The 23,166-nt window shown below is 40.1% G+C and overlaps 1 protein-coding gene across 1 annotated transcript in view; it reads left to right on the top strand.

Moving 5' to 3' along the window:
* Positions 1–23,166, top strand: part of ANTXR2 (ANTXR cell adhesion molecule 2) — a 131,470-nt gene that overhangs the window by 42,188 nt on the left and 66,116 nt on the right. The window contains exons 11-12 of the mRNA XM_040966519.1: positions 7,870–7,948; positions 15,160–15,255. Of these exons, the coding sequence (XP_040822453.1) occupies positions 7,870–7,948; positions 15,160–15,255 (175 nt within the window). The remainder of the gene's footprint in view (positions 1–7,869; positions 7,949–15,159; positions 15,256–23,166) is intronic.

Raw genomic sequence — 23,166 nt, 5'->3', positions numbered from 1 at the left:
ATTCTGGGACTCTAGTGTTATTGACAACGTGTATACGAGTGAATGAGATTGGTACTGGAATTTGAAGCAGGTCATTTTGCATGACTCTGGTGTATGGTAGGATAACTTGTTGTCCATGAGAATTTATTTGGCTTGAAGTTGGGTTGTAATTTATTGAATCTGAAAGTTTTGTGTTGGTTTTCCCTGTTGCTCCCTGCTGATCTTGCCATGACTTTGCTTTCAGGCTGAGTTTTCTGCTTTTGTCATTGGGAGCTTCTCCTTTTCATTGTTAGCAACCTTTGAATCATTGATCCTTGATTTCTCACACTCAGTCCATCAGCAAATCTCAACGTTGCTTTCAGAATATGTCCAGAACTCAACCTCAGCCCACTGCTTGCGCTACTCACATCTTAAACTAAGCTACTGTCACTGCTTGCTTGGCGTGGCCTGCTCCTGGCAAAAGTAATTTTGTAAGTAGACCAGCCCCATTGCCTAGAATTCTTGGCTATAAATCCCTTCTCCCAGTCAGACTGAAAGAGTGTTCTCTGCAAGATGAGGCTCCTCCAGAGCTCTCTTCTGATGCCCCTGCCCTGAGTCAGTTACTGTCACCATGGCCTCTGCTGATGCTTGAGCCAATCAGCAGCTTACTCTCTCTGCCTTGAATGCAGTCCCCTTCTTGTCTCACTGCCCTGCTGTCTCCACGTCTAGTCTAGTGTCACCTTCTTAGTAAGCCCTTCCTCGTAACTCTGGTTCCCTGGGCAGTGCTCCCCTACCCTGGGTCCGTGACTCCTGTTTCCTTTGCAGGTTGTCATTTTTCTCAGAAGTGCTTCCCCGTCTGTCATTGTGTATCTCCTTTCTGCTGCATGATATTTCATTTCTCTTGCTTCTTGTGTCTCTAACACTCACTACTAGCACCTCACACTTAGCTGGAGTCACTGAATAAGGAAGATGAAAACAAGTTAGTTTTTCTCAAATATTTTGACTTAGCAATTATTATGAAGAGTTAAAAGAGCCGTTTCTTCTCTGGGGACGAGAGCCTGTGTTGGAATTTTGCTGTTTTTGTTGTAGGATTGGGCATATCATTTAAAAAGAGCAGAACACTTTATTGGCTTTTTAATGGAAGTGACTTAACAGGAAGGAGGCTAAATTCTCCAGAGTAGTTGTAAAATTTTCCTGTTATCTTTTGGGAGTGGAATTTAACTCTTCTGGAATTTGCCTTTGGGTATAGCCTCGGTTTAAATAGGACATCATAGAGACTGCTAATAATCCCATGATGATCCATAGCTGATCTAAATATTCAAGGGACAGGACTTTTAAAAATCAGAGCAACGTCATAAACATTGGACGCAGGAAGTAATTATTTATTTTGCTTTTGACATTGCTATTTCACTTAAAGCAAAGGGAGAATGCTTTGGGATTGATACCTGTCAAACAGGATTATTCTTTTTCCTTCTTGCTTGCTAATTTTTGTTGTTGTTGTTGCTTTTGTTTTGATCAAACACATCCTACCCTTGAATCCAATCTGTGGAAGGTTTTCTTTGTGAATGTGCTGAGTATTTGGGAACATCATTATGTGTTCTGTCTAGCATGTTGCAGGCAGTTTCCTTTGCTTTGGGCTGTCTTCAGACACTTTTGTGGGTGATGAGCTCTCTCTTATGAGGTTGGATTAAAATCAGTATAGCTGGAACAGTGAAACCTCGTAAGGTGACTGATGCTTAATATGTTTGCCTAATTAGCTTTTGGCGAAGGATTCAAACCCATTAAGTAGCTAGTTAGTCTATGATTCAAATAAACACATCTGGCCCAGCAGTGAAGGAAGGTTTTTCCTGTGTGAGGGTGACAGATGTGGCGATGGTTCCCCGTATTCTCTCCCTTAAATAATTAACAAGGTGCTGGTGAAGTAACGCTATGCGTGCAGCCTGAAAGCCAGATGCGTGGTCTCAGAGCTGCATCCGCAGGCACGTGCCTCATCTCATTAGGCTGCTCTGTCATTCCTTTCTCATAGCTGCGTTACATTCTGAAATAATTTTGCTTGAGGATTATTCTTTCAAAAACTTGGTGCTCGCGGACATTAGTTTAAAAGAGGTTAACCTGAAGACATTTACTTACTGGTGGAAACTAAGAATGCAGGAAGGCAGCTAAGACTCAAGTTTTCATTCAGAAAATGTCATGGAGTAAAGAAAGGTTTCTGGACAAATCGTATCCAGGGATTGGACACTGCCATTGCTGAGCATGGTCAGAAACCTAAAGAACTTTCTTCAAGAAATTCTGTATTTAGTTGATGTGTTTAATTGCAATTTAATGCTTGCAGTAGTGAGGTTGTTCTTTCCTATTTCTTTCACTGGCCACAAGTTACTGTGAAAATGCCTTATAACTAAATGCGTTGTTCTACCAAGAAACATCCGCGGGTGATTGAAGAGTTTAATTTCTTCAGTGGTTCCTCTGTACAGTGGCTCCTTTGTAGCAACATGTCTGTCATTGTACGAGGATGGGCTCCTGGAAGTTCTTGGGGTGCTCCCCGCAGTGTCCTCACAGCTTGCCGCGCAGGTATCACATCGCCTTTACAACGCAGGCTTGTTCTCTGACGCGTGTTTCGTGTGACACCAATAATAGCACAGCTGCTCTGTAATAGTTGAGATCTCAAACCTGTAATTTGGCAAGAAGAACAGAACAAATTGGGTAAATATACATAAACACTTTGTGAAGAAAGAGAAACAGAACAGAATGAACCAGAGCCTTATCCTACAGCTTGTTTGATAGAGATGATTTAAGGAGGCATATGGTATAGCTAAATGTGCTTTCAAAAACATTGGCCAGAGTCTTCTGGCAAATATGAGATAAATATCTAAATCAGATGAAAGTGATAGTATTAGTCCTCCTAAGCGCAGTGTTGGAAGGCACTTGACAGCTTGCTTTGAGTACGATGTGGTGCCGCATCCCTGCATGTGGGCAATTTCAGGTGCCCGATACTGATACATCTGGAAAACACAGCGTGGCCCCCATGGGGTTAGAGCCTGGCCTGAGGAGAGTGTCTTTTATTTCTCTTAACACTTTGACTCTATCAGTAGTAAGCTGATATTTTGGTTGGGAGAGAAATTGATTGCTTCTATTTCCTCTACTTGAGTAGCTTCTGCATTGTTGATAGCCTTTCTGCTTTCCCAAGGGTTACCTGTGTGTGCACGTGTGTGTGGCTGTAAGGGTTCTAGGTTGTTCATTCTTCTGACCCATGTCCTCTGCAGGTGATACAGCTGTAACTGTGTTCTCTCTTGTAAGAAACAAGAATTTTAAAAAAAAGTATCTGTATACCAGGACGTTAGACTTTTATTTTGAATGTGTATGCTAGGATCTTGGTGAGATGGGAGAAAGGCTGTTCTTCCATGTTTATTTAAGTTACATATATAAATTGAGACACCCTATTTAATTGTGAATCCTTTAGCCAATTTCAAGAAAGTGTCCTTTAGACAGAACATATGATTTACATATATATGCCCCGCCAGAAGTGGAATTTCTAAAACAACCATTCACTAATGTGAAATGCTAGTTTTTAATTTGAAATCTTCATTGTGAATTAACATTTTTAAAGCTCCACAGAATACTAAATAGTACTACTTGATTTCAAAAATCTTGATTTTAATAACTTTTTGAGCAGTTTCCAATTTAATTTTCAGTATGTGCAAATTGAAGGTAAATTATGTATCACTTCTGGTGAACATCGTTTGCAATTTAACTTCATACTTTTTAAATGGATCATAAAATGTCAGTCTTTTATTGGCCATACATAAACTTAGAAGCAAATGAATATTTTGCAAATAGGTTGCTGTGGATTGAAATGTCAACCATGTTTCAAGGAGTATGAAATTTCTCAGATCAGAGGAGCTCTGACATATGGCTGCTCTCCTGCATCTTCAGGCATTAAATAAAAGTGTTGTGACTGTTAGTGCCGATTGAATTTTACTACTCAATTACCCACCACAATATGATTTAATAATTTCTCTTCTGGCACGCATTTAGTACTCTTGTACTTAGCTTAGTCAATGTTCATTGCATGCTGGTTGATGTAAAAATGCACTTTCAGAACCTTTTTGTACTTAAAGATTTCTTTTATTTGTCTATGTTGAAAAACTAGTCCAAGGTTGGAATCAAGAATGGGATATGTTAAACGGTGTGGAACTAATTTGTGGAAAAGGAAGTTGAAAGTATTGTCAGTTGTCAGTCGAATCTTCTTGGCCTCCTTGAAAACATCAGCATTTGACCTTCATTTTTGTCTCAGAAAAAGGTCTGCTGGTGTCTCCCATGACTCCATGTTTTCCCTGACTCTGTTTTCCCCTCAGGTACCATTTCTTCATCTTCATAGGATTCCGTAGTTATCAGTTTTCGTCATGGTTGGATTCCTGACTCATAACCTCAGCTTCTCTAAAGATTTCATTTTCTTGTTCATGAGCCCCACATTTGTCCTTAGCTCTAAATCCCCTGTCCAAAACTTTTCTATGCTAATATCTACTAAGATATTTGAATTCCTCATTGGCATTGTAGGCTTGGAGATCCCAAATTAGACTGATGTTGCTATGCTCAAATGTGTTCCTTTTGCTGTATTTCCTGGGAACCAGGCAATATGTGAATATGGTCAAAAGCAGGAGGAGTGATACTAAGCTCATGTCAGTGAGAAAAAATTGCATATATGACCATAAAAGGTATGTTAAGGGTAACAGAGTCAGAGGGATCCAATATTTAGGCAACATTTTTACCTTTTTAAATGAAAATTTATGTATTTGAAAGTGAGTTACACACACACATGGGGGGGTGTGGAGGGGGGGAGGGAGAGAGAGAGAGAGAGAGAGAGAGAGAGAGAGTCAGAGAGTTTTTTTATTTGTTGTTTCACTCCCCAAATGGCCACAAGCCAGCAGCCATGAAGCTTTCTTTGAATTTCCTACGTGAGTGTTGGGGGTCCAAGCAGTTGGGCCAGTTTCTGCTGGAGCAGCCAGGATTCGAACTGGTGCCCTTGGGCGATGCTGGCACTGCAGGTGGCAGCTTTACACGTTATGTTACAGCACTAGCATCAGTAAACTACCTGTTTTAAGATTCAGTTTTCTTCTCTGGAAATTATTGGACACAATACTAATGCCTACTCAGTGGGCTGTGGTGAGACTCAAGTGAGAAGATGAATTAGTGTGTTTGTCTCCTAGCAAGAAATCAGTAAGTGCCATTGGTAGTGATGTCTTGATCACGAAGCTGCAACTTTGAGGGAAGTGAGTGTTTTGTTTCAGTTCAGTCCATCTGTCAAACAAGCATCAAGTGGACTTCCAGATTTGTGGAGACTTAAGTTGTTTGATGACAGCCACAGATTTTTTTTGGCTGGCTGTAAGATCTCGCTAACATGGCATTTGTATTATAGGAAGGTATGAACTTGGTCTTAAATTTGTATCTTATATTCTTATTCCATGTTAATAAGCATTAGGAGTTGTGAACATTTCGTACATGAAAAATCCTTTTGTTTCTAGTAATTCCGAAGTGCCAGATGATGATAGGCAATGCCAGTCACTCTCTCCTGATCTCTTAGGTCATGTGGTAAGCATATATCATGAATCAAAACAATGTTGTTCCAAAATCAAAATAGTTCAGGCATGTCAAATGACTCCTGGAACAGGCATATACAGCAGGAAGATTAGGAACTAAGAGAGATTATTTTTGGATTCAGTTGTGCTTAGTCATTAAAACAAAGCAAGACAAGGCACTCAGTTCTGCAGAGTAAGCACTCAGGTTCCGGTGTGCTTTCTTAAGCCAGTTGCTGGGCATTTTGTGTTGGGTTAGTGCTGATTTTCAGTTCGTTTGATTTAAACCCTACAATCTGATTATTTACTGGACTTAAGCTTTTGTTTAAAAACATATCTTGAAGTGGTATTTTTCAAGAAAGATTTGTAATAAGAATATTTTTGAGTTTTGAAAAAGAGACGAACCTGAGCTTCCCAATAGTCCCTATATGAATCCAAATGAAATATCACATTGAGAAAAGAAATACGGTAAGGCCTTTCATCATTTCATCAAGCCTCTGTAGTGTGATGGAGAGTTCCAAATTAGTTATAATCAGTTTTACTTCTTTAGGCAAGACTGTTACTGTTTGTATACCTCCTGCACCACATGTGTAAACTTGTAAGCCACTATTTCAGGGGCCATTCTGAACACTGAGTGAGGAAATGATGATAAACAGCCAAAGACTGGGTCTGGTACATCTCAAGGACTAAATATTACTTCTAATTTCTCCTCTGTGTCCTCATTACTGAAAATGGTGCCAGTGACTTCAAGTGGCTTCCCTCTATGTTGTTCACAACTGATGATATTGAAGCCATCAAAAAAAAAATTCTAAATCTAATTTTTAAAATTCTACTAATTTAGCATGAAGTTTCTGGCTTGGAATTCAGAATATTTTATGATAATTGGAGCTGGATGCTTTAAAAAGCATGGAATTGAATATAACCATATTAACAAATGATGTCTACTACTCTTTCTGTTTTTAATGAATGGGCAGCTTTGGTTTGTTAGCATACTGATTATTGTATGCACTAAACTTAGCACTTTTAGAGAAGAGCTATTTCCCTCCATACGTTAACACACTCGTCACTTTTTCCTTTGATTCACGTTATAGCCTTTTATTTTTTATTTATTTATTTTTTTACTGCAAAGTCAGATATACAGAGAGGAGGAGAGTCAGAGAGGAAGATCTTTTGTTCGATGATTCACTCCCCAAGTGACTGCAACGGCCGGTGCATCTGAAGAGAGGAGCCAGGGGCTCTTCCAGGTCTCCCACATGGGTGCAGGGTCCCAAGGCTTTGGGCCATACTCAACCACTTTTCCAGGCCACAAGCAGGGAGCTGGATGGGAAGCAGTGCTGCCAGGATTAGAACCAGTGCCCTCATGGGATCCTGGTGTGTTGAAAGCGAGGACTTCAGCTGCTAGGCCACCGCGCCGGGCCCAGCCTTTTATTTTTAAAAAATATTTTTAAAGACAATTCATTTAGTTACAAGGCAGAGTTACAGAAAGAATCTTCTGTCTTTTGGCTTACTCTCCCAAATGACTGCACAGGCCAGGGCTGTGCCAAGTGCTAGCTAGAAGCCATGAGCTACGCATCGGTTTCCCATAGGAGTGGTAGGGGTCCAAGGTCTCAGGCCATTTCCCTCTCTTCTTCCAGGCACATTAGCAGGGAGCTGGTTCAGAAGTGGAGCAGCGAGGTGGGCTCCTCGGGCTTTACCCAGTGAGCCCCAGTGCCTGTCCCTGTTACCTTGTTATAGCATTTGAAAACAAAGTCATACCTCTTCAGACCTGATTCTAAAGAATGAATTACTAGACTCTGAATTCCTAAGATTTTAATGATTGTAATTTGCTCTGTAGTATGTCTTCCAAATGGCATCTGTTTTTAACAATGATATTTCTGAACAGATGCCTGCCTACACATCTCTTTTACTTTTATTCATTTTCTCGCTTTCATTTTTACTTTTCGTGTGTTACTTTCATTCTTGGATGGCTATTGCTTCCAATATTTTTCTTCTTTAACAATTATCTTGTCAATAATATTTACATGTGGGAAAACGAGGTAAACAGATCCAAAGATTTCCCCCTTTGTGGTTTTTGTAACCTAAAAACAATATCATGGTTTCTTTGAATGGAGGAATTTTTTAAGATCCCTGTTAAAGGTTCATGAGTGTAAAAGGAACAGTTAGGAAGTTACCTTTAGCTAGTGCTCAAGGAACAGGAGTGGGAATTCAAGAACAGGGGTAGTTGATCAAAGGCTGAACCTTTCCTCTATATATTTTCTATCTGGTTTTGGATTGCACTGGGAAATAAAAATCACCAACAGTTCTCTAGTGTGCTAATTACTGTTTCTTCATTTTCTTTCAGAACTCTTGATGTTTCCGTGAGTTTTAATGGAGGAAAATCTGTCATCTCCAGCTCATTAACAATCACAGCCACAGAATGTGTAAGTAAAAAAATGGCATAAAGTTAATTTTTGAAAGTGATATGTCCAAAAAACAAGCTATGCAGTCTTTGTGCTGTTTCACACCACAATAAAGAAGGTGGAACTTGTTTGTGGATTTCATCGGCATCCTGTAACGTGTGTTGCAATTTTTTGGTTTTGTGGATGTTGCAATTTTTGGTAGGTTTTCTCTTCTCTGAGGATACGGTTGTTTGAGGTTACAGCACTTTGTGGTGTGTAGTTTCTTGGTGTTTAGCTTACTGAAATTGCGTTCTATCTCTTTCCTCTGACTCTGCGCCTCCAGCTGTCTTTATTATCTCTTTCTCCAGAACAGGGAGCAGCTCTGGGCTCCTCCGCTAAGGTCACGCACTACTGCCTCGCACAGTGCTGCCGGATCTGGTGACTCAGCTGGGATTTCAAAGCTTGGAGCTTTCAGGAAGGCCTTCTGGGTCTTCCTAGTTCTTGCAGAGCTGGTTCTGTGTCTTGTGGCAGTTTAAAAGCAAAGTGGTTTTGGGATAAGTTAACACAGGTTGTGTCAGAGACAAGGTGAGGATGATGGGACAAGTTGTAGTATCAAATTAGGGGAAAGAATGATGCTCCCCCAGCAAAGGCTTGAGGAGAGTAACCTAGAGCACGTTCTAGGTTTTCCACATGGGTGCAGGGGCCCAACTACTGGCCCATCCTCTACTGCTTTCCCAGTGCATTAGCAAGGACTCTAACTGGCACCATATGGGATGCTGGCATTGCAGAAGGAGGCTTAGTTTGCTGTATCACAATACCAGATCTCCCGAATCATTCTCAACTCTTAGGGGCCTGACTATAGAGATGGACCTGATTTGTCCCTTAGGTCATATTTGTTCTATGATATCTAATAATCTAAAGCATTTTGGTAAATGGAATTTGCCTTTGTTCTTTACTTTTTTCCTAACTAAATTCACAGGGACAAAATTGTGGAACTGTATTTCCCCTTTTCTGTGTCATTGCTGTGTTTATTTTCTAGATAGATTACAACACATTATTTACGCACTTCGGAAATTTTTGAATGATTTGTCTCTTTTGGATGGTTATTTTGCAAATACAGTAGTGACCCTAATTTGTTATTATGATTTTGTTTAAACTGGAATGTCATTATATTTAGCAGAATGAAGCTTTTTAAAAAGTGGTATAACTTGCTTTTAATGAGAGAAAAAAAATCAGATGAAAATGACACCTGAAACTTGATGCGCCCTGAATGGTTGGGACATTTGTGTTCTATATTATGTTGCTCAAAGAGTCCCAACTAAGCCATGAAGAGAACTTTGGCTTTGTAGACTGGTCCCCCATCTGGGCTTTGAGTCTTGGATTGGCCTCCTTGTTTAACTTTCACCCCAAGTCTTCATAGACATGTGAGTATGCTGCTGTTCAGAACTGGCTTTAGGAAAAATTGATGCAACAAATGGTCAGTTGAAAGGTCATTTAACAAATGACCATTCATCTAACAAATGGCCAATTCTTGTTACAAACCACAGCTTCCCGAAATTTGCGTTTTTCTCCACCATTTCCAGATGTCTTCCAGTACCCCCAAACCCCATGTTCCATCATTTGTCATCTGTTTATATAAGAAATATTAATTTTACTACCCCTGCAGCTTTTCTCCTTTTCATCCTTGCTTGAAGTCCACTTAGAGTCCTAAACTAGGTTAGTCCTTACCTCTATGTGTTTCTATTGCATTTTTCTTAACAAATTCCTCACATTTATAATTATTTGTCTGAGGTTTGTCTTGCTAGCTCAGCTGTAGGCTTCATCTGTACTTGTCCAAAATTCTAACTTTAGTCCCTATTTCACTTTTAGCCAGGTTAGAGGCTCATCAAATATATTTTAGGTGAATGAAAAGCTATTTTTTAGCTTTCAGTCATGTGTAGTTACTGCTCCACTTAGTTTAAGAAAAGTGACATTCCAGTGTTGAATATTGATTAGGGTTTTTTTTTTTTCATTTTTGAACCGAGTTCTAATTAAAACAGGCTCCACCAAGTAAACATGGGACGGCTCTAGTTGCAGCCCATTGTGCAGAGCCACAAATAATCACATCTTGTTCCAACTTTTCTTCACCTCTGAGTCTGCAGTTTGTAGCGTGATTATTCGCCTCACATCTTTGAAATTTACATGCTTTACCCTTTGTTAATTTGTTTATGAAGTTATATGAACAATGGAATGATTTCCTTCCCTTGGGTGAAGTCTTCCCTGCTCAGATAATGTCCCTGGCAATGAAAACAAAGGAAAGGAAAAGCTTGACTTTTATCTAGTGAACTGGGTGGGTGTCTGGGATCCTTGCACTCAGGGCTGTGTCTCTTACAGATGAGTTAAGGTCCTAGAACTCCTTCTTCTGTCATGATTAGTTTATAAATCATACCACACTTGATCTTGGCCAAAAGGCTGAGAAGCGATAGTTTATAAAGTCGAGATTTGTAGGTCTTTAGAAAGTACTTATTTTAAAATATTTTAGTGATTTCTAAATCAGTTGAAGCAATATTGTGGTAGGAAGTGTGGGCTTGCATCTGGAGATGTCGTGTGTTTGTCAGTGCTACTAACAGAGATGTTTCTTTTAGGGAAAAATTAAAATTTCTAGTAGCTGGAAGGGGCAGTCCCTCCACTTCATGTTCTGCCAGCAAGATTTTCTGCATTTCCTGTTCATGACACATATACATGAAAACCCAGAAATTAGTAGATTGTGACAGACTCATGCTTGTGGTTGCATATCCTCATTTCTGAACACAGGATGTGAATTCTAAGAAAAGGGAGGACTAAAAGTTTGTAGAACTCTTTTTTTTTGCCTTAAATCAAACTTTTGTTAAGATTTATTTTATTTATTGGAAAGGCAGATTTATAGAAATAAAGAAAAAAAGAAGGAAAGCTCTTCCATTCATTGGTACATTCCCTTATATGGCTGCAACAGTGGGACCCGATCTGATCTGAAGCCAGGAGCTTCTCTGGGTTTCCCAGGATAGCTCATGGACTTGAGCCATCTCTGCTGATTTCCCAGGCCAGAAGCAGGGCGCTGGGTGGGAAGTATGGAGCAACCTGGATAAGAACCGGAGCTCATATGGGATCCTAAGAATTGTTTTTTAAAGGTGTATTTTTGACAATTTATTTGAAAGGTAATTAGAAAGAAAAAGAGAGAAAGGTCTTCCTCTGCGGATTCAAATTTGTCCAACTGACTGCACCTCCGTTTCTTCCCCGGGTATAGGGAGCTGGGTTGGAACTGGAGCAGCACTTTCAAATCAGTGCCCGTGTGGGATGCCAGTGCTTGCTCCTCCAGAATTCTTTTGAAAGTCACTTAGGAAGGCCAGATGGTGAACCACTTCCATGAGATCCTCATGTGTGGAAGGTCTAGGGGGGAATATGTTTTCATTTTATATATGGGTAGTCACAGATTGAGGAAGTCGTACATGTGCCTTTGGATTTGAAGGTGAGATCAAGAACGTAAACAGTTGACAGCATTTCTCCTGTAGGATCCCACTTTTTTTTTTAATATTAATTTTTTTTTTTAAATACTATATTATCATTTGTCTAGATTTTAGAGCTTAAGCCCAGGGACAGTAGCAAGATTTTCTTATGATTATCTAGAATTCTGTGTATCAGATGCACAGTATTTCCTTAGGTAGTCTGATACATGCTCTCATTTTTTCGCTTAAAGAACAGAGCACTTACTTGTTTGCCTGGGAATTTAGAATGTGATGTGAAATTTTTTTTTCTCTATCTGTTCTCTCTCTCTCTCTCTCTCAATTCTCTGAATACTTTTCCCTTAAAAACAAACAGAAACAGCGAAGTATGTGATTCATACTGGGAGCCCATAGAGTCAGGGTTTGAGACAGACACCTTGTTTCCTTGCAAATTGTCTTTACACTAAGATTTCAGAAAAGATCTTTTTTATATCACTGACTTTTGTAAGTCTTCTTTTTTTGTAGCTCATTCTCTCAGCAAATAGTTTTTAAATGCCAGGCTTATGCAGTGGCATATAGACTGAGTCTAATTTCCACATCCTGGAGCACTTTGTGAATTATGGTAAAAAAAGATAGCTAACTAGAAGCTCATCATGGATTAATCACATTATGATGCTAAAGATTAAAATATAGAAAGCTTTAAAGTAGAATCAGGAGAGGGGCAGTTTCTGGCTGTTACCAGAGATCCTTGCCTTTGTGCAAAAAGTAATTCCTGTGTCAGACAAAGTCATAATAAGCAAGGTAGTGAGGTTTAATGGAGAGAAATGCAGCTGGTAGACCAGCCTGGTACTTCAGGAAAGCCCTGAGTGCCCAGTTCACCTTAGACTAGTACTCAAGGGAGGGCATATGACAGACCAGTAGATATCTCACTTAAGGCTCAAGCAGCCACTCTGTGTTCAGGTTGTAACCTCCTCCTAGTCGCCTTCTGGGAACTTTTTTTTTTTTTTTAATTATTTATGTTGCATTATGTGACACAGTTTCATAGGTTCTGGGATTCCTCCAACCCCTCCCTTTGCCCTCCACCCACGGTGGATTCCTCCACCTTGTTGCAGTATTACAGTTCAAATCCAGTCAAAATTCTTTCTTTGCAAACATATACCAAGCAGAGTCCAGCGTCTTATTGTCCAGATAAGTTCAACAGTTTCTTGTGGAGACCATCTCTGGTCTGAAGGTAGAGCTGGCAGAATATCATCCCGATCAATTCAAAGCCCCAACACAACATCGACAACAATTTACAACATTATGGAGTTAATTGACATGGTATTGAGTAACCGATATGTTAAAAAATTGCGAGTTCTTAACCACACCCTGTGATTACTTCATTGACATTTCAGTTTTAGTTTATACCCAGAACTGGCTGCTATACACCTTAAAATGGCTATGGGGTACTATTTAGCTGTTTACAGTGTTGACGCCTTCTGGGATCTTGGTGTGTAGAAGGCTTCCTGGGAATGGGATCTCTGAAGTCCCTTTCCTGGATTTGTGAGCGCAGTGTTACTGAAGGAGGAGGGGAAGATGCCCTGCCGTTGCCTCCAGGAGAGGGCCAGCCTCCTCACGAGCTTACTGACCACTGTGCTCGTCAGGGTTGCTTTCACATTTTTCCTTGTTCTGCAGCACAGGAATTTTTATTTCCTTCAAAAGAATTTCCCATTTCCTTTATAAATTCTCATTTTTAGAAAAGATTTATTCCATTTTATTGGAAATGCAGATATACAGAGAGGAGGAAATAGAGATCTTCTGTAAGCTGATTCACTTAAGCCAGTCTGAAGCCAGGAGCTGGGAATCTCCTCTGGGTCTCCCATGTAGGTACAGGTCCCAAAGCCTTGGGCCGTCCTCGACTGCTTTCCCAGGCCACAGGCAGGGAGCTGAATGGGAAGTGGGGCCGCCGGGATTAGAACCGGTACTCATATGGGAAACTGGTGGATGCAAGGCGAGGATTTGGTCACTAGGCTATCACACCGGGCCCCCAAATTCCCCATTTTCTTTGGCTGACCTTGCCCGCATTAGGCTATTGTCTCCCCAGCTACCTAGCATAGCCACTGGCTTAAGGAAAGCTCGCAGAAGACCCAGCTTGCTCTGAACCCTGCAGGTTGAAAGACTGGGAGGTTTCTAGCTGAAGGGGTTTAGGGCAGACCCCAGAACTGGTGATTCGGGGCTGGAGAAGCCGGGCAGTCAGGGCGGGGTGATTCTTTTGTAGGTAATGCTTGAGCTGCAGGAGAGGTTATCTGGTAGGTTTTATGGCTGTGTCAGAGTGCACTCTGCACGGGTTGTACATAGCCTTTGCCATCAACGGTGGTGATTCTTGGGTTGTCTGCATGCTGATTTTGTATATCTTGTTTTACAATTTAAATATATATATAATGTTACAACATTGATGAGTCTGAGGGAATTCTGCCTAAATTCTGCTTTTGGGGTAGTCATACTTGAAACTGACATTATTCTTGCTCAGTTGCAAGAAAAACAAAACAAAGCAAAACAGGGCTGGTGTTGTGCTGTTGCAGGTGAAGCCGTCAGTAAAGCTGGAATCCCATAGGGTCTCAGGTTTGAGTCCTGGCTACTGTGCTTCCAGTCCAGCACCCTGCTACCGTGCCTGGGGAAGCAGCACAAGATTGAGCCAAGTGTTTGGGTCCCTGCACCTGCATGGACAGCCTGAATGAAGCTCTCGATCCTGGCTTCGGCCTGGCCCGGTCCTGGCTGTTCTGGCCATTTGGGAAGTAAACAAACAAGAGATAGTCTTTCCTTTTCTCTCTTGCTTCTTCTCCAAGAAACACTGACTTTTGAATGAATAAATACGTCTTAAACATAGTAGGGCCCATTTATCTAATTTCAAATCATGATTTTTTCCTTTAAGATGTATCTGAGACCAGTTTTTGGAAGATTTTATGTTTATTGTTGCATGTGTCTTAACGTAATATAAGTTAAACAGAACATAAGGGGAATTTTTTTGGAATTTTAAAAAAAGATCTTATTTATTTTTGTTGGAAAGTCAGGAGAGACTGACAGGAATATCTATTTGCTGATTCACTCCCCAAGTGGCCGCAATGGCCAGAGCTGAGCCGATCCTAAGCCAGGAGCCCAGAGCCTCTTCTGGTTCTCCCACATGGGTGCAGGTTCCCGAGGCTTTGGGCCATCCTTGACTGTTTGCCCAGGCCACAAGCAGGGAGCTGGATGGGAAAATGGGGCCGCTGAGATTAGAAGCAGTGTCCATATAGGATCCTGGGGCATGCAAGTCGAGGACTTTAGCTGATAGGCTACTGCGCAGGGCCCGAGTTTTGGAATTTAAGCAATCTAAATGACTACAGGAGAAATATGGATTGATATTCTTATTTTCTACATTATTCTCTGGAATTTTCTTTAAAAATATGAACGTGACTAGATACTAGGAAGGATGGGTAGGAGAGAGGTGAAGTGAGACTGGCTGAAGGCTAACACAGCTCGGTTAGGTAGAGGTAGCAGGTTGAGGCGTTGTAGCAACACAAGTTCACAGTGATGCCGTGAAGAGCTGGCGAAGAACTGATCAGTTCCTGGAGGAAGGCTGTGGAGGTGGGGATGGGATTGCCTGCTTGGTTAAGTTCACAATGTATGCATATGTGTGTTGAAATACAGCACTGTGGTGAAGGTATCAAGTATCACATGTTAACCAGAGATTTTTGTTGTTGTTTTTAAATAATGCCCATGGGGTTTGACCCTGAGCTTTGCTGACTGCTTTATCTTTTTGTTTTCTGCCGACTTCAGTCTAATGGGATTGCGGCCATCATTGCTATTTTGGTGCTGTTGCTGCTTGTGGGAATTGGCTTGATGTGGTGGTTTTGGCCCCTCTGCTGCAAAGTGGTGAGTAAGAAGGACTGGCAACTCTACTGTTCTTAAATAGTAAGATAAAAAATTAAGACCCCAAACACAAGTGAGTCATGCTGTGTTGTTCGACAACACAACGGGTTCAATTAGCAAATTGGATTTTAAGCGTTTTCATCATCATCATAAATTCTCAAAACATGCATAGCAGTAAATGTTTATTGGAAAAATTTCGTCTACAAAGTGCTTCAAAATCAAGCTTGTGGGGAGAAGTGGTGAGAAAGGTCAGGAGGCGTTTGGAATAACAATTGTTTCCACTTAAGCATAACAAAAAGCCAAACCAATCAAAAAAATTTTTTTGGTATTCACTTTTGAAAAAGTGTTTATTGAATCTTTTCTTCCCTTTGAATGTTCTATTATTTCAGGACCTTCTTTGTGTTTGAGAAACATTTTAGAAGTTAGTCATGTGCAAATGTTAGTATGTTAAACAGTGCCTTTTGGAGGAACAGCAGGTGATTTCCATTTGTGTAATTTCTTGTGTTTTCAAAAAGCGTGTGAAAAATATGACTTTGTACTGTCTATTGCTACTGTAACTAATTGTCGCATACTTGGTGGCTCAAATCAACAGAAGTTTGTCAGTTGTGTGATCATGGCTTCAACCCAGGCTGACCTGTGCTAGCAGGTGTCCACGAGACATGCTCTACGGCAGACTCCATCGCCTTGCAATCTTTAGCATCTAGATGCCACCACACTTCCTAACTTCTGGTCTCCTTTCTTTGTGTTGAAAGCCAGCAGCACTGCATCCTGCTGACCTCTGTAGTCACATCTGCTTCCCTTACATTTGGAGGGTATTTCCTTTAAGTATAAGGAAGTGGATGATGAGGTTGGAGCCACTTGGATCATCTTCCCTCCTGCCACATCAGGTGACTCACTCACAGCACTGGAGTAATTAGTGATGGACAGCTTTGGAGGGGCATTATTCTGCACACCATAGGACAGTAGGATAGGAGGTCAAGGAATACAGTTCAGACAGTCTCAGTGGAGATTGTTTCAGAGCAGGTGTTATCCAGAGGAAGTCCTGTTTCACAGCATGCTTGTGACTTCTTCTGAGAGCCTTCCTTTGATTATAGACACACTACCTAGAACTGTACAGTGAGGATTTGCATCTTACTGGGTTTCCCCTGCTCTTACCTCTGCTTACTGATTGCAGCTCCTTTGCAGTTTCAGGCAGTGCTTTGTAGATCATCTTTGTATTTATTATTAATTGTACTTTCATGAGGCAGCTTGTTCATCTTTTATCTCAGAGCACTTGGCTCCTGGAGGAGGTCTAGAATTAATACAGACAACAGCATGGACAAGAAACATCCTGCCTCTTTGCTGAACTAATCAGTTTCCTGCCATAGCAATTTATGCCTAGGCGGTTTCCTGTTGTAAGCTTGATTATCCTCGATATGGCTGTTTTAGGACGGCTAGCATTTTTGAGTCTCAAATTAAAAGCAAAAGGTGCCCTAACGTGATTTGTGCTTCTTGGTTTTTTAATTTAACTTTTACAGTCATGGATTTGCTTCCCTCATTACTTCATAATTTCATTCACTGTTGGCCAGAAGTTTTCATAAAGCCAAAGTTTATGCTTTTTTTTTTTTTTTAAGCTGAAACAGGAGGCTTTGGGATGCTGATCAAATGTTTTCAAATGCAGGTTTCAGTGATTGTTTTTGGCATCAGAAAGGAGAAAGATCATCTGTTAGTGAGAGTAGATCCTTTCACCCCTGGGACCCTGCGATGTGCAAATCATGAAGTTATCTGTAGGGAAGGAATAGAGGACTCCTTGTCATGTAGTTTCAGAATGTTCCATAGACTTCCTGTTCTCAGAAACATCATGAAAACTTCTCCAGTCTTAGAACTATGTAACAGAGACAGTCACCTTTATTTTGCTCTTAGAGATACATAGATTTAAAAACAGCTGTTCATGAGTATGAACTTATGTTTTTCCTATGTTTAACTAAATCATAGAAAATATTTTCTAAGGTAGATTTGAAAGCAAGGAGCAGATAGAAAATCCTGTGTTCTAACCTTGGCGGGTCTTTCCTTGTCATCTAGCAGGTGCCAGTGTTAGAAAGTGGGGATATGAAAATTCTTATAATTTGATAGTGTATGGAAATTCATATTTTAATATGTAGACACAGAAATGTGGGCAAGTAATTGTGACTGGAGGGTCACGAGTACCTTGATAGCAGCCCGTGTCAGGAACAGTAAGAACATGTGCAAGGATTTGCCAGAAACTCAAGGGAGCGTTTCCCAGAAACCTGACTGGGTCAGTGACCCCAGTCTGAGTTGTGAGTAATGAATAAAACATTGACTGTTGACAATGGACATATCATTTGAAATGTATGTGAAGTTATGAGTTGTTTTGGCATGCATTGGAAAGTGTCAGTCTGATATCCAGTATACTGGATGGTTTAGGTTTTCATCAAGAACCCCAATGGGGAGGGCCTCCTCCATCCTTTAGGAGCTCTGAACTCCTCCTGGTGGTGATGCAGCCTGCTGGGAGGATCCAGTTAGTATAACTACTTGTGAGAAGCTTTGCTGGCCTTACAGTAGTGTGGACGTCTGGTCCTGGTGGGATTTAATTCATCTTCTTTCCAACTGACTTGCTCCCACAATGAAAAAGAATGATCAGTGACAGCTGCTGGAGCTAGGAATCTCTAACCACGTGTAGATGATGGAATCTTAAAGCTGGAAACAAAGCAACAAAACAAAAATCAGAGGCTGTGGGAGCAGAAAGGGAAGGTGGGACCATCCACCCTGTAATGTGTTTCATAGAGCATGCTGTGGAACAATTGTGTGGTACTTAATTCGTTTTGATCCTGTTAGAGAATATATGTGTGCAAGGCTGAACTTAGAATGTGGCCAGTTAAGTCATTCTTTGCAGTAGTAAATTAAATGAAATACATTTATTTTCACTTCAGTTGTTGAAATTTCCTTTTGTTTGAATGTGATTTAGCTACTAGTGGCAAAATTTTAAATCTAGTCTTTTAGTTGAAATGTGAAAAAGGTGGCATGAAAGTTAAGTTCTGAGGCCTATTATTATGGTATCTGTTGTCCACCTCCATAGGCATCATATGCCCAGGACCTCTTACCAAGACCAAGAGCCTTGAAGGAAGTCCTGAACAGAGTCTTCAGTGTTTGTCACATAGTCTCTGATCATTTCATGTTTTATGAAATATTAAGACTTGAAACATTGGATCATACTTTATTAAAGGATGAAACTGTTGTTGTTAAAATGCCACATATGTCTAATCAGTGTTTGAATGACCATGTTACTTTGTTTTAAACCACTGAGTGTCAGTCCATTTTCCTCCTTTTGTTTTCTACTCCACATGATGGGAAGGCTCTTAGAACCGTGGCGCTTGGGGTTCTACCAGTGCTGATCCTGCTCGGGAGGGTGGGGGTGTAGAGACATCTGCAGAGGTCACTGCAGTTGGAGAGAACCCTTCTGGTAAGATGAATAAATATCCACAGATATCCAGGTCTGGAACATGTGAATGTTGCCTGAGGCAGTCAAAGGCCTGGCTCAGGTGACCAAGTTATGGATCTAGAATGAGGGAATTCTCTAGGACGATCTAGCTGGGCTGTGAATGCAGTTTTACGTTATATGAGAGAACGTGAAAGGAGATTTGAACCAGATGATGGGAAGGCCGTGGGCCTTGAGGTAGAGATCTGAGTGATGCACTCACAAGCCGGGGGATGCCACCAGGCAGTAAAAGCTGCAGAGACAGCAAGAACTTGAACATTTAACCGAATCATGTGTCTGAGATGGAAACATCCCTGGTTAACTGGAACAGTCTGGGTTAGGACATGAACATGTAGCAGAAGCATCTCTGGAATATTTTAATTTGTAGTCAAATTTGTTAGAGGTTTTGTTTTTATTTGTGACAGGAGAGAGAGAGAGAGATTGATTCAGATTCAGAGAGCTCTTTCCATCCACTGGTTCATTTTCTAAATGGCCGCAGTGGCTGGAGCTGAGATGATCTGAGCTAGGAGGTTTGTCTAGGTTCCCCACATGAGTACAGGGGCCCAGGTCATAAACTGGGACCTGCTGCTTCCCCAGGTCATAGACAGGGAGCTGGATCAGAGAAGAGCAGCTGGGACATGAACCTACGTAGACTAGGCTGATATGGGATGCTGACATCACAGGCAGAGGATTAACATACCAAGCCATGTCATCAACCCCTAGTTAGAATTCTGAAAGTTACCTTGTCAGGTGAGAAAATAGTACTTTTTTGGGTAAAATTTTAGTAAAGTTATTATTAAAAGCTTAGTATTGAAAAGCTCTGCCCTCTTACTGATTACTCATTTCACTGGTTGGGTACTGAGTATGTTTTATGTAACTTTAGTGTGTTTCACAGGAAATACACTGAATGTTGAATACAGCTTCTTGAATTATCACAACTTTTGAATAAGAAGCTTTGTATCTCTTTGTGTGGAAATTAGATCGATAGTATTTTCTTGACAGTTACGCTAGAATTTGTGAACTATGGAAAAGTGTTGTGTGTGAGTATTTGTGGCACAATCTTGGTTCTTTTTGATTTTCATTCGCTTCACTTAATGTTTTTCATTTATCATGTGTATAGAATAGGAAATATGGCCCTGGTAGCATGATTTTGTTAGAACTGAGATACAACTGGGAAGGAATTTCTTGACTGTTATAAAAGAGAGGTGGAAGCAGTTTAACTCTTGTTTAGTTATGCTGCATATTCTCAATGGGGCCTTTAATCTGAAGAATGTGTGTTTCTATGACAAAAATACATGTGTGTTTTTTACTTGAAACTGAATCTGCCATTTCTCTGTTGTTAATATGGGCCACTTTCCAAGAGAGTTTTAGCATTTGTAATAGTTATCGTATTTACCCTGTATCTCATTTGTAGCTGAGATATTTTAAAACATATCTTATGTGAATGATTCCTTAAACATTAATGATATTTGCTAGGCCTTGTTCTAGATTACATTAGTTAATGAATTACAAGCAAGCACACATTTTTCTCCCAGATTTATTATTAATGAGAGAGAGAGGTTTGCTCTCTAAATGCCTGAAATGGTTCAGGTGAAGTGGAGAGCCAGAAACTCAATCTAGATGTTCCCAATGAGCAGCAGGAACACAACAACTTGAGCCATTACAGTTATCTGCTATCAGCAGGAAGCCACTGCGCTGTAAGGCAGAGGCATTGGAACCAATGAGTTAATCATCCAGTCACAGCACACACAAGATCTCTATCTTGGAGATCCGGTAACTATGCTTCAACATAATAGATATTCCTAAAATTGTGTATATTTTAATGTAACGTTCTCATGTGAACTCAGGGGTTCACCAGATTGTCAAAGAAGGGCACAGAATGAAGTGATGAAGGGTTGAAGTCCTGCTGTAAGTATTGGATCACTCCAGGTGGCTTTAAAAGATGGTTTTTATCAGTACAAACTTTACGGTTAATTTCTGTCAATATTTTCAAGGGTGATAGCAAGGATAGCTTTTTGGTGCTGAAGAAAGTTTCTTCTGTATAAAAACAGAAATCTAAGTCAATACTAATTTTGAGGCCTTTATCTGGTAATCCTTATCATAAAGGAACCCTCGTGCAAAGTTGAGTTTTTGACACTGGTGCTGGGTTTGCTGCTCCACAAGGACAGGAATTTGGGTGAAGATCTTTTTTGGCATCTATCTAAGACGTTGCCCTGCTCACTGGGTGCCCTCACGCTTATTCTCCACCACAGGTTTTCCTTAACAGGCACTTAATGGCAGTATCCGTTCCTTCATCTTTAGACTTAAAAAGGAGATTAAAACAGAATTTTAATTAAAACAGGTGGAATTAAAGCAAAATTTGAATGAGATGTTAGCAAATTTGAGTGTTTTCTTCATTTTCGTTTCAGAGGATGTGTTGAGTTTATGGCAAGCTTGTTTTGCTCATTAGAATAGCAAAATGCCAGTCCTATAGTTGAATCATTTGGGATAATCAGACACCCAGTAGAATTGTAAATGGAAGGCTAATGAGGTGGCAAAGGGGTTCTGAAGTGCTGTCAGTATGTTGTGCAATTACAAATCAATATGTGGATATGTTTGAAATGATAAATGTTCACTGTGCTGAGTGTCTTTAGCCAGACCTCTATGTTCTCAAGAGAAGTTGCAAATTCATTTTTCTTTTTTTTTAAAGATTTATTTTGCAAATTCATTTTTCTTTAGTGCATTTGGGACATTATATAAAGAGCTGATAAATCTTAGTTTAGAAAACAATTTATAAAATTTGTCTTTCTAAACCCTAGCTTGCTTATCATTTGAGCTTTCATGATGCTGATATTTTCTGAGTGGAGCGCTATAGCATAGTTTTCTTAGCCAACAACAGCTGTGTTGTTCTTTTTCAATAGTAGTGATTCTTTTAAGTTGCACATGCTTTTTATTGTTGAGGAGGACTCCACATTCCTTTATTGAGTTACTTCGAGGGCTGCCTGATTTTTTTTTTGAATACACAATAAAACAGAAGTAATTTAAATTTTAATATGCCTTTCTTGCACCCTTAATTAAAATGATTTATGTTTGGTTGCCTTCTTGAAAGAATGTGAGGCTAGGTCTTACTGCTTCCATGGTGATGTTTTCCAACAGAGCATCATTTATGAAACAGGATATCAAGTTTTTCCTGGTCTTAGTTTATTTGCTTTGACAGAAATACCTTTACTTAAATCCTGGCAGAATACACTCTCACACCGTTTCTGTGAGTCACCATTCGGCATTTAAAGTTATATTTTTGTCTGGATTTCTGGCCATTTATCTGTTTGTAAGAATTAAGACTCTTTGAACACTGATGCATTTTTTCAGAGAGGAAAGGAGTCAGGTAAGATTAATCTGACCCTGCTTTGGGTCAGATAATGAGAGCAACTAAGTTTGCGGGATTCAGGAAGGGACTTCTGCAGTTTGAATGTAAGGGAGCTTTGTGCACTTGAGAAGAAAGACACTGTGCTTGCTTTCTGATCTTATCGAGAAGAAGCTGGAGAGTGAAAGGAAGATCTTTGCGTGTCCTTAGCAAATTGTCGTAAACACTCCGAGTGCTTGCTCTATTGTCTGTGGTCCCTTAGGCACTGAGATGGCATTGTTGACGAAGTGGGTATTTATTTTGTCACCAGCAGGAGTCAGTTATGAAATACTACTTGATTTACAGTCGTTGTACAGTATTTTTTTTTTCTTAATCCAAGGCAGTTCAATGTTGACAGTTCTTTTCAGTCTTTTCTGAATATCGGAACATATGATCGCATCAAGCTGGCTGCAGGCTGCAGTGCTGACATTTTCTAGTGCAAAGAATGCCCACATCACTCGAACATTTGAAAAGTGTTAATGAGCAGATCAAAAGGACTGTTGCCTGAAGCAGCTAACTTTTTTTTTTCTAAAGAAATCGGCTTTCCTCCAAGCTGAAATCTTCATTCTAGCATCTAAGTAGATGAGATGTAATCTTCCCTCATGATGATAATAACAAATGAAAAAAAATTGGAGAAGAATCAAACTCTGCATATGGTTCATAAAGTGGTGAAAGTGTTTTCCAGAATCCTCAATACAGAACTGAAGGATGCTAAGTGGAAAAAATCCTGGCAACTAGGCAATATTATGCCTTTTAAAATCTGCAAATTCTCATAAAATATGGTGCAGATGAATACATCCTCCTCCGAAATGTGTTCTTGCACTATTTAATCCTAGAGTAGGAGCCTCATGACTGGTATTTTTAATGTGTTTGGACTAACAGCAAATTTTCCTTTTGTTCTGAATGGGTTATCAGATATTTATCATTTACGACTTGTCTTTCAAATAGTTTTGTTCCCCCTTTGTTGCTTATGAAGCCATCTTGTACAGTGTAGAGAGTCTATTTTTCCCCTTTTAAAAGATTTGTTTTAATTTATTTTTTTTCGCATGAACTTTTT

The sequence above is a fragment of the Ochotona curzoniae genome, unplaced genomic scaffold (genome assembly GCF_017591425.1).
Source record: "Ochotona curzoniae isolate NIBS_2020 unplaced genomic scaffold, NIBS_Ocur_1.0 scaffold_4506, whole genome shotgun sequence".
NCBI lineage: Eukaryota > Metazoa > Chordata > Mammalia > Lagomorpha > Ochotonidae > Ochotona > Ochotona curzoniae.
The sequence above is the reverse complement of the archived record's forward strand: the minus strand, read 5'-3'. Positions and strand labels throughout refer to the sequence as shown.